This window comes from Borostomias antarcticus (genome assembly GCF_949987555.1).
Source record: "Borostomias antarcticus genome assembly, chromosome: 10".
NCBI classification, from domain to species: domain Eukaryota; kingdom Metazoa; phylum Chordata; class Actinopteri; order Stomiiformes; family Stomiidae; genus Borostomias; species Borostomias antarcticus.
In genome coordinates, this window is record NC_140243.1 from 28,562,610 (window position 1) to 28,579,297 (window position 16,688).

Consider the following 16,688-nt stretch of genomic DNA (forward strand, 5'->3'; position numbering starts at 1 on the left):
GTGCGTGCGTGTGTGTGCGTCTCCGATGATGTCCACTGCTTCACTGGCTAACTGCCACAGAGGAGAGAGGAGGGGGAGAGAGGGAGGAGGAGAGGGGGAAGGGGAGAGAGGGAGGAGGAGAGAGGGAGGAGGAGAGAGGAGGGGGAGAGAGGGAGGAGGGGAGAGGGAAGGGGAGAAGGGAAGGGGAGAGAGGAAGGGGGAGAGAGGGAAGGGGAGAGAGGGAAGGGGAGAGAGGAAGGGGGAGAGAGGGAGGAGGGGAGAGGGAAGGGGAGAGAGGGAGGGGGAGAGAGGGAGGAGGAGAGAGGGAGGAGGAGAGAGGGAAGGGGAGAGAGGGAAGGGGAGAGAGGGAGGAGGAGAGAGGGAGGAAGACATACTGAGGTGATCAGGAGAGGAGGAGAGAGGGAGGAGGAGAGAGGGAAGGGGAGAGAGGGAAGGGGAGAGAGGGAGGAGGAGAGAGGGAGGAGGAGAGAGGGAAGGGGAGAGAGGGAGGAGGATAGAGGGAGGAGGAGAGAGGGAAGGGGAGAGAGGAGGGGGAGAGAGGGAAGGGGAGAGAGGGAAGGGGAGAGAGGGAGGAGGAGAGAGGGAGGAGGAGAGAGGGAGGGGGAGAGTGGGAGGAGGAGAGAGGGAGGAGGAGAGAGGGAAGGGGAGAGAGAGAGGAGGAGAGAGGGAGGAGGAGAGAGGGAGGAGGAGAGAGGGAGGAGGAGAGAGGGAGGGGGAGAGAGGGAGGAGGAGAGAGGGAGGAGGAGAGAGGGAAGGGGAGAGAGAGAGGAGGAGAGAGGGAGGAGGAGAGAGGGAGGAGGAGAGAGGGAAGGGGAGAGAGGGAGGAGGAGAGAGGGAGGGGGAGAGAGGGAGGAGGAGAGAGGGAAGATGAGAGAGGGAGGAGGAGAGAGAGGAGGAGAGAGGGAGGAGGAGAGAGGGAGGGGGAGAGAGGGAAGGGGAGAGAGGGAGGAGGAGAGAGGGAGGAGGAGAGAGGGAGGAGGAGAGAGGGAGGAGGAGAGAGGGAGGGGGAGAGAGGGAGGAGGAGAGAGGGAAGATGAGAGAGGGAGGAGGAGAGAGGGAAGGGGAGAGAGAGAGGAGGAGAGAGGGAGGGGGAGAGAAGGAGGAGGAGAGAAGGAAGGGGAGAGAGGGAAGGGGAGAGAGGGAGCAGGAGAGAGGGAGGAGGAGAGAGGGAGGAGGAGAGAGGGAAGGGGAGAGAGGGAGGAGGAGAGAGGGAGGAGGAGAGAGGGAAGGGGAGAGAGGGAGGAGGAGAGAGGGAAGGGGAGAGAGGGAGGAGGAGAGAGGGAGGAGGAGAGAGGGAAGGGGAGAGAGGGAGGGGGAGAGAGGGAGGAAGACATACTGAGGTGATCAGACATGGATGAGGTGATTTCACTTTCAGAGGATTGAACTTTGCGGAAAATGCAAATGTGCCATTGACTAGAGAACTACTCTGCTATTATTACTACAACTTTTTAAAATAGATGACTGGAGAGAGAGAGAGAGAGAGTAGGCATAGAGGAGCAGAGAGGGGGAGGGAGAGATGTGTGAGGGGGGGAGAGAAGTGTGAGGGGGAGAGAAGTGTGAGGGGGGGAGAGAAGGGGAGAGAGGGAAGGGGAGAGAGGGAGGGGGAGAGAGGGAGGAGGGGAGAGGGAAGGGGAGAGAGGGAGGGGGAGAGAGGGAGGAGGAGAGAGGGAGGAGGAGAGAGGGAAGGGGAGAGAGGGAGGGGGAGAGAGGGAGGGGGAGAGAGGGAGGAGGAGAGAGGGAGGAGGAGAGAGGGAAGGGGAGAGAGGGAAGGGGAGAGAGGGAGGATAAATAAATATTGCATTTGAAAAAGTCACACTGTTGTCATGCCCTTTCTAATAAAAATAATAATTTCATTGTATTAGCTAATGACGGTTTTGTATCACGTTTAGTTGTGTTGCTACTGCATAATGGATGCATATTGAATTGAATGCTATTCTTGTCCGTTAATGTATTCATTATTATTTAATTATTTATTTCAATAAAAAAAGTAGAGTAAAACGTGGTTGTAGTGTAGAAGAGATGAGGTGGCTATGTACATTTATCAGCGTTAGTGCGCCATCTAGTGTTGAACCTATAGAATACCACGCAGGTTCTGAGGCATCTATGGCAAGACGTGGAAATCTCAAACATAACTGATTTGACGCGGAATTTGTGGTGTGGGAACATGACCTCCCAGGACAGTGGGAAACTGCAGAGGGTTGTAAAGACAGCAGCTAGGATCATTGAGACCGATCTGCCTAAACTCCATGACATCTACACCACTCGCTGTAAGAGGAAAGCCTGTACCATCATTAGGGACCCCAGTCACCCTGCCCATGCACTGTTCTCTCTCCTTCCATCCAAAAAACGTTACCGGAGCATCAAGTCACGTACCACCCGTCTCACTAACAGCTTTTTTCCACAGGCAGTTAGGCTGATGAATCACTGATGCTCCTACTTTTGCTCTATGCACTTTAATGTCTCTTTGTAAAGTCTTAATGTCTTATTGTCGTATTTTGTAGTGTCTATAGTGTCTTATTTTGTATACGTCTCCTGTCATATTGTTGTAACGTCTTACTGTCTTATGTCTTAAGTCATGTCTTGATGTCTGAGAGTGCCGGGCACAGTGCATTTCATTGTGTTTTATAAATACACATGACAATAAAAGACTTGAACTTGAATAATGTTTAAAGGGAGGAGGAGAGAGGGAGGAGGAGAGAGGGAAGATGAGAGAGGGAGGAGGAGAGAGGGAAGGGGAGAGAGGGAGGAGGAGAGAGGGAGGAGGAGAGAGGGAGGGGGAGAGAGGGAGGAGGAGAGAAGGAAGGGGAGAGAGGGAAGGGGAGAGAGGGAGCAGGAGAGAGGGAGGAGGAGAGAGGGAGGAGGAGAGAGGGAAGGGGAGAGAGGGAAGGGGAGAGAGGGAGGAGGAGAGAGGGAGGAAGACATACTGAGGTGATCAGACATGGATGAAGTGATTTCACTTTCAGAGGATTGAACTTTGCAGAAAATGCAAATGTGCCATTGACTAGAGAACTACTCTGCTATTATTACTACAACTTTTTAAAATAGATGACTGGAGAGAGAGAGAGAGAGAGAGAGTAGGCAGAGAGGAGCAGAGAGGGGGAGGGAGAGATGTGTGAGGGGGAGAGAGAAGTGTGAGGGGGAGAGAAGTGTGAGGGGGAGAGAGAAGTGTGAGGGGGAGAGAGAAGTGTGAGGGGGAGAGAGAAGTGTGAGGGGGGGAGAGAAGTGTGAGGGGGAGAGAGAAGTGTGAGGGGGAGAGAGAAGTGTGAGGGGGAGAGAAGTGTGAGGGGGAGAGAAGTGTGAGGGGGGAGAGAAGTGTGAGGGGGAGAGAAGTGTGAGGGGGGGAGACAGAGTGTGAGGGGGAGAGAGAAGTGTGAGGGGGAGAGAGAAGTGTGAGGGGGAGAGAGAAGTGTGAGGGGGGGGAGAGAAGTGTGAGGGGGGGGAGAGAAGTGTGAGGGGGAGAGAGAAGTGTGAGGGGGGAGAGACAGAGTGTGAGGGGGAGAGAAGTGTGAGGGGGGGAGAGAGAAGTGTGAGGGGGAGAGAGAAGTGTGAGGGGGAGAGAGAAGTGTGAGGGGGAGAGAGAAGTGTGAGGGGGGGGAGAGAAGTGTGAGGGGGGGGAGAGAAGTGTGAGGGGGAGAGAGAAGTGTGAGGGGGAGAGAGAAGTGTGAGGGGGGGGAGAGAAGTGTGAGGGGGAGAGAGAAGTGTGAGGGGGGGAGAGAGAAGTGTGAGGGGGAGAGAGAAGTGTGAGGGGGAGAGAGAAGTGTGAGGGGGAGAGAGAAGTGTGAGGGGGAGAGAGAGAAGTGTGAGGGGGAGAGAGAAGTGTCAGGGGGAGAGAGAAGTGTGAGGGGGAGAGAGAAGTGTGAGGGGGAGAGAGAGAAGTGTGAGGGGGAGAGAGAAGTGTGAGGGGGAGAGAGAAGTGTGAGGGAGAGAGAAGTGTGAGGGGGAGAGAGAAGTGTGAGGGAGAGAGAAGTGTGAGGGGGAGAGAGAAGTGTGAGGGGGAGAGAGAAGTGTGAGGGGGAGAGAGAAGTGTGAGGGGGGGAGAGAAGTGTGAGGGGGAGAGAGAAGTGTGAGGGGGGAGAGAGAAGTGTGAGGGGGAGAGAGAAGTGTGAGGGGGAGAGAGAAGTGTGAGGGAGAGAGAGAAGTGTGAGGGGGAGAGAGAAGTGTGAGGGGGAGAGAGAAGTGTGAGGGGGGGGGGGAGTGTGAGGGAGAGGGAGAGATGTGTGAGGGGAGAGAGAAGTGTGAGGGGGAGAGAGAAGTGTGAGGGAGAGAGAAGTGTGAGGGGGAGAGAGAAGTGTGAGGGGGGGGAGAGAAGTGTGAGGGGGAGAGAGAAGTGTGAGGGGGAGAGAGAAGTGTGAGGGGGAGAGAGAAGTGTGAGGGGGAGAGAGAAGTGTGAGGGGGGGAGAGAGAAGTGTGAGGGAGAGAGAAGTGTGAGGGGGAGAGAGACAGAGTGTGAGGGGGAGAGAGAAGTGTGAGGGGGAGAGAGATGTGTGAGGGGGGAGAGAAGTGTGAGGGGGAGAGAGAAGTGTGAGGGAGAGAGAAGTGTGAGGGGGAGAGAGACAGAGTGTGAGGGGGAGAGAGAAGTGTGAGGGGGAGAGAGATGTGTGAGGGGGGAGAGAAGTGTGAGGGGGAGAGAGAAGTGTGAGGGAGAGAGAAGTGTGAGGGGGAGAGAGAAGTGTGAGGGGGAGAGAGAAGTGTGAGGGAGAGAGAAGTGTGAGGGGGAGAGAAGTGTGAGGGGGAGAGAGAAGTGTGAGGGGGAGAGAGAAGTGTGAGGGGGAGAGAGAAGTGTGAGAGAGAAGTGTGAGGGGGGGGGGAGACAGAGTGTGAGGGGGAGAGAGAAGTGTGAGGGGGGGAGACAGAGTGTGAGGGGGAGAGAGAAGTGTGAGGGGGGGGGAGAGAAGTGTGAGGGGGGGAGAGAAGTGTCAGGGGGAGAGAGAAGTGTGAGAGAGAAGTGTGAGGGGGAGAGAGAAGTGTCAGGGGGAGAGAGAAGTGTGAGAGAGAAGTGTGAGGGGGGGGGGAGACAGAGTGTGAGGGGGAGAGAGAAGTGTGAGGGAGAGAGAAGTGTGAGGGGGAGAGAGAAGTGTGAGGGAGAAGTGTGAGGGGGAGAGAGAAGTGTGAGGGGGAGAGAGAAGTGTGAGGGGGAGAGAGAGAAGTGTGAGGGGGAGAGAGAGAAGTGTGAGGGGGAGAGAGAAGTGTGAGGGGGAGAGAAGTGTGAGGGGGAGAGAGAGAAGTGTGAGGGGGAGAGAGAAGTGTGAGGGGGGGAGAGAAGTGTGAGGGGGAGAGAGAAGTGTGAGGGGGAGAGAGAGAAGTGTGAGGGGGAGAGAGAAGTGTGAGGGGGAGAGAGAAGTGTGAGGGGGAGAGAGAAGTGTGAGGGGGAGAGAAGTGTGAGGGGGAGAGAGAAGTGTGAGGGGGAGAGAGAAGTGTGAGGGGAAGAGAGAAGTGTGAGGGAGAAGTGTGAGGGGGGAGAGAAGTGTGAGGGGGAGAGAGAAGTGTGAGGGGGGGAGAGAAGTGTGAGGGGGGGAGAGAGAAGTGTGAGGGGGGGGAGAGAAGTGTGAGGGGGAGAGAGAAGTGTGAGGGGGGGAGAGAAGTGTGAGGGGGAGAGAGAAGTGTGAAGGGGAGAGAGAAGTGTGAGGGGGAGAGAGAAGTGTGAGGGGGAGAGAGAAGTGTGAGGGGGAGAGAGAAGTGTGAGGGGGGGGGAGAGAAGTGTGAGGGGTAGAGAGAAGTGTGAGGGGGAGAGAGAAGTGTGAGGGGGGGGGGAGAGAAGTGTGAGGGGTAGAGAGAAGTGTGAGGGGGAGAGAGAAGTGTGAGGGGGGAGAGAGACAGAGTGTGAGGGGGAGAGAGAAGTGTGAGGGGGAGAGAGAAGTGTGAGGGGGAGAGAGAAGTGTGAGGGGGAGAGAGAAGTGTGAGGGGGGAGAGAGACAGAGTGTGAGGGGGAAAGAGAGGGAGAGAGGATGGGAGAAAGCCCTACCTGTCAAGTGAGCCAGATTCAGATCTTTAATTGTCACGTAAACGGACAGCGTACAATCACGCCCTACCTACTATCTGCCCTCATAGAAAAATAAACATTTGCATAAAAAAAACACACTGTTTGTATCCCCTTGCTAATGAATAACCTTAATGGTATTATATTAGCTAATGACCCTTTTTTGTGCGTGGCTGTAAGCATTTGTCGGGTTGTCACTCCCTCTCTCCCTCCCTCCCTCCCTCCTTCCCTCTGTCCCGTTGTTGACCTGCATTCTATGTTGCCACCACAAAAGGCAGTGGTCCCAGCACACCAAAATAAATACACTATGATATCACAAACTTTCACGCTCCTCAGTAGTGTAGTGGATGAAGCATCCGACTCCCATGTGGGAGATCAGGGGTTCAAGTCCCCGGTGGGGAAGATTTGGGGAAATAACACCCTCTGCTAGCCTGTGGGTTTATTCCTACGTTTACTTTCGGCCTTTCCCTCGCTCTCCCTCCCTCCTTTCACTCTCCTTTTCCCTTTTTTTGTTACGGAAATGTACAGTCTGTTTTGCAGATGCTGCTCTGTCAAACTTTGAAGTAGTGTTGTCACGATACCAAAATTAGGACTTCGATAGGGAGACCTGCCCAAAATATCTCAATACCTATACTGAAACGATACCACGGCGAAAATCTAAAACATAAGGAAAAGTAATGGAATAATAGATGACAGAACATGGCTTTTTTTTGTGCTCTGTTCAGTCTTTTTGAGTCTTCATCATATTTCCTGTAGCTTTCAAACACAGCTGGAAGGGAAGGCTGCCTCGACTGGGTGGTTTGGGATCGTGCTGGCATCTGTCTGTTTGTCTGTGTGGAGAGGAATCAATACATTATGCCTATGTTGTTGCAAACTGTGAGATAATCAGAAGAACTTGTAAAGCTTATTATTATTATTATTAATTAATTAACCCAGGCCTATTGAAGCATTTTTGCTATTCCAAATTATCAGAAGAGATAATTGTCTCACGGTTAACAGTTCTCTCGCTCTAGGAGGTCGGAGCAGGTATGGATTTTTTTGTCACACGTGCTCTAGGCAGAGAGCTAGGCTTGCAGCCAGGCTGCAGCTATGCTAGCTAAAAGTCTCATGCTACGGATGAAAATTAGCTTCTCTAGCTATCATCTAGCCAGTAGACAAACATACTCCTGGAGCTTGCTCGATCGCCTCGTTGAGAGGGGTCAGGGAAGAATTTTTACAGCTCACTTATCTGGCCCCCGGGTGATTACTGTTTTTTTGCTTCCCTCTGGAATATGTAGAGAGTGGGTCGTATGCCCACCTCCCTTGTTCTCTGTAAAGCGCATTGTGTTGCCTCTGGGTATGAAATGCGCTATACAAATAAAGCTTTGATTGATTGATTGATTGATCATCTGGTGCAATAAATGTATTGTGCATTCATTCATTCAAACATAAGGTAGGCTAAATATCCTTCGGTTGTATTCAGTTACAGTACTGGTGTTGCTGCTGTGTCTTATCTTCTATCACATTCGCTAACCTGTCGCTCTTTGAATTGTTTGTGTTAGTCGGCATGTCTGTCTGCAAGATGCTTTGCCAGGTTGGTCGTATTGGCTCCCTTGGTTTGTATAGATTTGTAGCATCGTTTACAGATGGGCTTTGTAATGTCCGTGGGCTTGCCCTCACGGTCGGCTCTGTAAGAAAAATAATGCCAGATTTCGCTGCGCGCAACAGCTTTATCAACAGCTGTGGAAGCTGCTGCTAGTTGTTGTGAGCTCATGAGCTAACTGGCTATCCCGCTCTCATTGTGCTGGATTAGCATTGGAAGCATTGGAACTGATGTGTCCAGGTGACAAGACCTATCTTAATTTATCAGACATTATTTCATGTCATTTCAATTCACAGCTATTTCAGTGGCATGCAGGGCCGTGCGGGCCATCTGTAGGTTCTGTAGAATCACAGGATGATTGCTCAGCATCCCCCCCCCCCTGTCGACAAAATTAACATATTATTATTGCTCATACTCCAGGCCCGTTGTTTCGTCCCAGCTCGTCCCTGGCGGCATGACTAGTTTCCGTCCTACCAGTCCTGAACAGAAACAAGCCAGTCACGCACATAAGCCAAGCTGGATTTCAAAAGCCTCCGGATCTGCCCATTACACTAGAACGCATCTCCGAATTTCTAGCATCAAATCGTGGCTCCAGTCATATCCCAAGGCCTCCGGGTTCGAGGTTCGTTTTGGCTGGGGTAGTTTAACTGCTCAAGTAATACATTTGTAGCCCTCATCTCCTTCAGAACCTTTCCCAGAACCACTCCCCAGATGGATACTCTACCTCCCGAGCTACTGCCACCCCAATATCCTCATCACTCTGATGATGACTGCCATACACACACACACACACACACCTGCACGAAAAATGGAATGGATTATTTTTTTGACTGTCTGAGTCGTGGCTGAGACACAGGGCTTTGGTGAGAACAGTGGCAACAGGACGGGCAGGGCTCGCTACGACAAGGCCCAGGGCAAGGACAAAACGCCATCAAGTCAGAGGAGGTGCGGGCAGGAGTGGAGGAGGAACGGACCAGCAGGATGGTGGGCATGCGTCAACAGGGAGCATGGACCAGATGGGAGGATGTGCTGAAGAGAAAGGTATCCTGGACTGACATCTGGCAGGCAGAACCCCAGTGGATCAAGTTCCTGGTCCAAGCAGTATACAGTACAATGTCCTCCCTAGTCCAGAAAATCTCCACGTCTGGGGCAAGAGTGAGTCTCCAGCATGTCCTCGGTGCCCCAGGAGGGGCTCTCTCTCGAGCACATCTTCAGCAGCTGCCCAGAAGCTCTGGCGGAGGGCCGCTACCGTTGGTGTCATGGCCAGGTTTTGAGGGCAGTGGCGGAGGCCATCTCCAAAGCCGTGAACAACAACAGGCACGTGCGCAGCCAGAGGAGCATCACATTTGTCAGGGCAGGAGAACAGTCTGGGGCACAGCCCCGTTCAGCAACCCGTCTGCTCACCTCTGCCTCGGACTGGGAGCTGCAAGCTGACTCCCGTCTGCTCACCTCTGCCTCGGACTGGGAGCTGCAAGCTGACTCCCGTCTGCTCACCTCTGCCTCGGACTGGGAGCTGCAAGCTGACTCCCGTCTGCTCACCTCTGCCTCGGACTGGGAGCTGCAAGCTGACTCGCGGAGGCAGCTCAAGTTTCCGGGCCATGTGACAACAACCTCGCTGAGGCCAGACGTGGTGCTAACATCAGCCTCTTCAAAGCAGGTGCTCCTCATAGAGCTGACAGTTCCTTGGACCATATGGAAGAGGCAAACGAGCGGAAGCGGTCCAAGTACCAAGAGCTGGTGGAACAGTGCCGGGGGGGAGGCTGAAGAGCCCGCTGTGAGCCCTTCGAAGTGGGGTATAGAGGCTTTGGAAGGAGGAAGGACAGGAGGAAAACCACCAAATCCATCATGGAGGCTGCAGAGAAGGCATGGAGATGACTGTGGATTAAGAGGAGTGATCTGTGGGCCAATGCTGCTGGTCTGATAAACCCCGCCTGGGTGGCCTGAGTGAGGGTGTCTGATGTTGAAAGACCCCAAACACCCGATGATCTCAGGAACTTCACTGATGATGTGTCCCAGCCAGGGACGTGCACAGATAGACACAAGGTGGTGCTAGAGCACCTGCCCTTTGCCCTCTGGACAAGGCAAGTGCCCTTTTGAAAGTTACTTCTTTTTTTTTTATTTGACAGTGTAGGTCTACTGTATGTGGCCCATGGTGACATCGATCGATTCTCGATTAAAAGCGTGTAATAATAATGCCCCAAAATGCGTTGTAATTTTGCCAGCACCCCCCCCCCCCCCACACACACCGTGCCCCTCCCCTCCCTCTCTTCCTTTGACAACGGTAAATGCGAAAAGCGACACAAACGGAGGCGCGCTACTCCTCCACGGCCCTTTCCTCCTCCACGGCCCTTTCCTCCTCCACTGCCCTTTCCTCCTCCACTGCCCTTTCCTCCTCCACGGCCCTTTCCTCCTCCACGGCCCTTTCCTCCTCCACGGCCCTTTCCTCCTCCACTGCCCTTTCCTCCTCCACTGCCCTTTCCTCCTCCACTGCCCTTTCCTCCTCCACGGCCCTTTCCTCCTCCAGAGTGCCCGAGTGATGGCAGCTAACCCTACTAACACAGTGGGTTGCAGCAACGTTGCACATAAGTTGTACTTAGGTAAGTTGCAACGTTACCATCAGGCGATGTTGTGACAACGTCCATCTATGGTCGAAAATAACTTTACCCTCCTAAGTCTAATTAGACTTTACTGCAACGTTGCAGAAACATTGGCAACATGGGTCCCTGCAACGTCATTACATAACGTGAGTAACGTTGTATTACAGTCCTATTAGGCTAGCAATCGGGCTATCCTGTGACGTCACTGCTTGCTGGTTCACAGTTAAAGTAGGCAGGATTCTTTGCCAAACTGCTCCTGTATTATTTTATTTTTTTAATTTTCGCTTATATCCTTCATATTCTACTGTATGTTGAGGTGAATAACTCATCTTAGAAATGTTATTGATTGTATATTTCCCTGTTTGTTATAAATTGAATGCTTTTTCATTAATTAAAACTAACTTTTCGGTGTCGACCAAGATATCAATTTTCAAAAGACGTGTCGAGAAATCCCATTAATTCTCTCGGCATTATGGAACGCTACCACTAGGGGGCGATGAGATTACTTTCCCTCCCTATAGATGGGTTCGCCGCCTACGGCACAGCGGGGTGCGCACGCAGCCTCTTGGTAAAAGTCGGCTCTGCCGACTACAGCTGGTCCAGAATGCTGCCGCTCGCCTCCTCACAGGCAAGAAAAAGAGTGACCACATCACGCCAGTCCTGGCCTCACTCCACTGGCTCCCGGTCCGCTTTCACATTGATTTTAAACTCTTGCTAATGGTTTTTAAAGCCTTAAACGGCCTGGCCCCTCTGTACCTCTCCCAGCTCCTGCATCACCACACCCCAGCCAGGCCTGCTGACCAACTGCTGATTGAGGTGCCAAAAACTAGAACATCATAATTCATGCACAACAACTTGCCTATTTACCGTCATAAGCAATTAGGAAGTTATTGACATAATGGCCTACTAGTTGTAGATATGATCATGTGAAATAAATAAGGCATTAATAAGTGCTTTATAATGAATAATAAACAGTGAATGCGCTAATATTCATGCACTGCAGCAGCTAGTTAGTGTTAATAAGTGTAAGTGAAGTGTTACAGTAAGGGCCAACAACATTATATTACACTCAACCTAATATAATAAGGTACATACAGTAACCTACATAATTATAATAAAGTCCATGTTCCATTGTTTTCAAATAACCTGATAGACCATTGAACACATTCCTGGTAATAGTTTAGAAAATACTGTACAATTATGAAAATGATAAGCTTCTGATCTGTGACTGAAATATTTTATTAATGACTGTTTTCAGTTATTGCATTGTCAAAACACTGAGCTCAATTTGTCAAAACACTGAGCTCTTTGACTACAACATGACTAGAATGGACATATCAAATCATTGTGTTAACATGTTAAGCAGGGGACATAAGCGCTCCTTTTTATTTACATTAGTTATCCAAAGAGTCGCTGTCTTGAAAAGAACATGCCGAGCAGCACGATGAGGATCAAAGACAGTTTTGATTCCGTTTCAGATGTATTGTTGGCCATGAATTACACTGACACGTTTCAAGCCTTTGTCAAAGCATGTCTTTGGGTGTAGGGTGCCGCCTAATATAGATGAAATAAGTGACAGACGTTATCTATCACAAGTAAGACAACTCAATCACTCAATCAACCACTCATACAATCAATTGGTCACTCCAACAATACTGGCATGCATGCAGACTGCAGTATGAAAAATGTACAGACTCTTTTCACTTAAAAACCTCTTTTGATGAAGACATCGGGAACACATTAGATGTGTCTATGTACAGTACAAGTGTTAGAAAGTGGAATACCCCTCTTTACAGTGCAATACTATAGGGATCAGTGCATCAGTAGTACAGTTGTACGTTTGTAACCATAGTGACTGACCTCTCATGGCAGACAGGCCTCAACACTGACTACACTGACCCCCCCCCCTGCACCTCTGAGCCCTGAACTCACATCCTGTCATTGTCACAACAACAAGCCCCTCTCCTGGAGTGACACAGAGGTGGTCAGAGTCTTTGGGACACTCTGCAGGATCTTGACACACACACTTGGTGGCTGATTCTGAAATGAAAAATGAGAATTACAGGGTCAAATCACACACACACACACACACACACACACACACAACCACACACACACACACACACACACACACACACACACACACACACACACACTCACACAACCACAGACAAGTAAGGTAGTCAAACACATTGAGGTCAATAGGATACTCCACTCGATACATAACTACAGTACACAGGGTCCCATTATGGCCCTCGTTTTGTGCTGTACAGTATTGGTTTACGTTGAGCATGTGGGAACCTTTTCTGGGGCCCCGGCCTCAGACATACTGGAGCAGACTCTGGGTGTAGGGGTGGGATATGGCTTGGGTCTGTAGGGGTGGGATACGGCTTGGGTCTGTAGGGGTGGGATACGGCTTGGGTCACATCCATACCCACCTCATTGACCCGGTTGATGAACTTCAGGCATGTGTTTGACCATTTGAATGTGAAGTACATTTCAGTCATGAAATAAGAGTTCCCCTTTAAGCCAGAGAAAATGGATGAAATAAAACAGCAATTTTGCGATAACCTGGTTATTTTTAATGTGCACATGAGCCAGCAGCCAACTTGTAGTTGATATAAATCGGTATTAGCTATGATATTATTATGGTATTAGAATTAAATCAATGACAATATCCCTGGTCACATCACTTCATGCAAGTAACATTAACGGTAATGTTACATAAACAATAAATTAATATTGAGATCAAGGACCAATAATAAAGAAAACGACAGTTTGGCTAACGAACACAAACAGAAGGTTTGAAATTAGCGCGCAAACTTGCGTTAGCCATTGAGAGAGTTGTGGATCAGTCATTATTAAAACATCAGCCATTCATGATACAACAATTAATGACCACTATTATGTTAATATTTACCTGTAAACGGGTCACCGAAGCTGGTGAAGCTTTGTGGTTCACTTTGTGGTGGCGATAGAATTATTCCTGGTCGGCTCCAATACAACAATACGAACATGAGGGAATGATTTGTCACAAATGCAAACGCCACTAGAGGCGCGATACCAACTTTCCGCTTGACCAATGTGTGTCGTTACTCTGGTATTATGGCAACTTCTTTCCTCGTGGCTAGAAACAAGACGGATGACCGCTTACGGCTCACTGCGTCTAGAACACTGTCACAAATGTAACCAAAGGTGCCAATCAAGTGATTTTAGAACTCAACTGTGACTCACAAAGATAGTTTTGTCAAAAGAGCCTTGTAAATCGTGACGTCACAGAGCGCCCTTGTGACGTCGGCCAGGAGGTGTATAAAAGCCAGAGAGCCCCGGAGAGAGGGAGAGTTGAGGAGGAGGAGCCAGAGAGAGAGGAGGAGGAGGAGGAGCCAGAGAGAGAGGAGGAGGAAGAGGAGCCAGAGAGAGAGGAGGAGGAAGAGGAGTGTGATGGTATTTTAAACTGATCTAGTCAAAAGATTTACCAAGATACGTTCAAAAGGTTAAGTCTGGTTTATTGTGAAAAACAATACGAGCGCAAGGACTTCCTGAAAACGCAACAAGGGTGGTTTCGTCAGCGAAGTGCCGTTTATGGGTTTTGCTGTGGCTTATATGCAATCAAAACAAAGGTACAGTGCTTCCAGGATGTGATTGGCTACTCCATTGTACGTCATGTGAAATGGCAGGCGTGGCCAAGAGTACAGGCATGTGACATGAGAAAAAGGGCGGCAAATGAACAAAGGATGGCTATTCTATTGTAGACAGATGGCCTTCTGGAAGCCATTTTGAATGTTAGCACAGCTATGTGAATATTTGGGGGGAGGGGATGAATTACAAGAGAAGTGAGAGGACAAAGGTTTAAGGTGTTTGGATGTAAATTCCTCAACAATCCCCCATTTGTGCCTGAACAGGTACACAAAAATAAAATATAAAATCCAAACACAAAGTGTAAACAGTCAGCTATGCTATACATGTGGAAAGGAAATAATCTCTCCACTAGGTGGAGCAAAAAAAAAAAAAAAAAAAAATTGTTTTTATTATTTTCTTTCCACGTGCAAAATCACGCACCAAAACCCCTTGTTTCAGAAATTTGACAGGAAACAAGGTAAAAAAGATGACATGATTATATACTATTTATAGTCTAAGAGTGGACAACCATTCACCAAAAAACTTGATTTAACAAGGCAAAAAAGATAAATGGTTACCAGTGTAAGAAGGGCAAAAAACCTCTTGGTCAATTTAGAGGAAAAACCCAAACTTATTTATCAACTCATGTTTCAACCATTGTAACTCTTGTAAACAAATGTGATATTTTTTCAAGATAATTTCAAAGTTCATTCACTCTTGTTGTGAATAATCGCATGTGATGTCCTATGGAACATAGCTTCCATGTTTGCGTCTCTGAATGTAGGTTCCAGTGTGTGCGATTAGAGGTGCAGTCATTGCTGTTGAGATTGTCCACGTTGTCATACCACAACCACAAGAAGGAGGTGACCGGCAAGGTCAGTCTCCGATTGCTCATCAGAGGAGAGGAGAGTGTGGCGGTGACTGTCAAGGTCACTCTCTGATTGCTCATCAGAGGAGAGGACAGTGTGGCGGTGACTGTCAAGGTCACTCTCCGATTGCTCATCGTCTTGGATTTTGACATCTGTAGAGTGTAACAGAGTCCAGTCATTCTTGTTCACAGTGTATATCCAACAGTCATTTAGGTGACACTTCTCTTTTGGGCAATAGAATGTCACTGGGGAATGCAAGGCGTCTTCTCTTCTAGATCGCAACTTCAATGTAGCGTTGTTTGAATCAGTTATGTTCAATGTTAGTTGCAGTGTGTGCAGGTGTGTGTGCGTGTGTGGTGCATCTTGTGAGGTCATGGCTGTGGAGTTTCTCCATGTTGCCATCATAACGACCATGAGAAGGAGGTGACCAGCAAGGTCATTTTTCCTCCGATTCCTCGTCAGAGGAGAGGACAGTTGTGGCAGCCCATGGCTTTGGCCTCTGAGCCCTCTGGTTCAGCTGCATCCTTGATCTCCTGGTGTTGGCGATCCCCTGGTGGACCGTCCTCTGCTGCTTGGACCCGTCGGCAATGGCTTGCATGGATTCACGAAGTCCTCTCAGCTACTTTGATCGCTGTCTGCGTGGTGAGTAGAACCTGGTACGGCCCGAGCCACCTCGGCGAGTTCCAGCTCCTTCGTCTGTGGTCGCGGACCAGGACCCAATCCCCAGGAGAGATGTGATGCAGGAACCCCTCCTTAGCCTCAGGAATGGCGGTCCTCACTCTGTTGAAGACATCCCTGGCATGGAGAGAGTTCAATAAAATCCATCATAACATGTTCCCATGGCCCACTTGGCCGAGGATGTGCTGACAGTTCCATTTTTGACGGGTAGGTTCCTCCCGCAACATCTACTTCTCTTCCATGTTTTCTGGCCTGTTCTCAGGCTGCTCATCTGCTCCTGGTAGTCTCTTGTCTCCTCATTGGGCAGGTCTACATAGAGCGGTCAGCCAGCGAGCTCTCGGAAGGTGAGGAGGGAGTCCCTGTCCTGGTTCAGCAGGGTGAAGGTGCGGTGGGACACGGTGTCCGTGTGGACGCCACACAGCCAGGGCGCCAGCAGCACGTACAGGCTCTTGAACTGAACCCGGTCCATCCCTGTACTGCTTCACGTAGGCCCGGCCCGGGTCGTGCTGCTGGAGGGCCACCTCGGCGCTCCCGCTCCCCCAGTACAGGCTGATGAAGTGCTCCGTCTGTGGATCCACGGTTGAGAGAGACAACAGAGACAAAACAGAAGAGAAAAAAAGAGAGTCCTCTGGTCTGGTCTCCCTGTTCCCTTCTTTGGTCAGGAACGGTTATCCGCAGTCTGTTGGAGATTCTAAGAAACATGGTTAAGCGCAAGCTCCTGCTTTGGGGAAAAATGTTGTTATTCAGTCAGGAAAACTTAAACAGGGTGTCTGTTCAAGTGTCATTAGAGCCAGTCTGCAGTAGCCTACAGTGACATCAGGGGCAGTGTTAGAATGACTTTAACACGCCCAGTCCCCAGTCATGATCAAGGCAATTGGATTTGGCTCTAGAATTTCTCTCGCGATTTTATGAAAATAAAATAAAATAACCACATTCTCGTCTCAACAAAACAACACCCCTAAGGGTGAAAACAAAATTTTCTGAAGTCAGGATAAAAATAGAGATGGGGCAAAGAAAATGACACTAAAATGAACTGGCTTCATTTACAATTAACTAATCAAAAAATCCATCAAAGCTAAAATTTTTATATCTAAAACCTCCCTCTTCTGCATTTGAGGACAGAGTATTGGGCACCGCTTCGGACAAAATGGTCTCTTCCCTGTTTCATACTTATCTGTCGCTCACAGTGAGTCGGTGACATGGCGTTGGCCTTGCATCTCACGAACCCCAGATCGCCCATCTGTAGGGAAACAGGCCGGTAACCTCCATCTCCACCTCCGGTCCTGTGCCCGTCTCCTGGTTCGGCATTCACCCATCACTCCCGGAACGACAGTTGTCTGTAAAAACACTCAGAAAAAACACTCAGG

General features: G+C 50.0%; 1 protein-coding gene across 1 annotated transcript in view; it reads right to left on the reverse strand.

Moving 5' to 3' along the window:
• The window catches only part of LOC311314377 (zinc-binding protein A33), a gene marked incomplete at both ends in the record, with an annotated part of 14,453 nt that extends 5,902 nt beyond the window's left edge, over positions 1–8,551 (reverse strand). Inside the window, one exon of the mRNA XM_084444713.1 lies at positions 8,534–8,551. Within this exon, the coding sequence (XP_084300839.1) occupies positions 8,534–8,551 (18 nt within the window). The remainder of the gene's footprint in view (positions 1–8,533) is intronic.
• Positions 8,552–16,688: the final 8,137 nt, after the last annotated feature.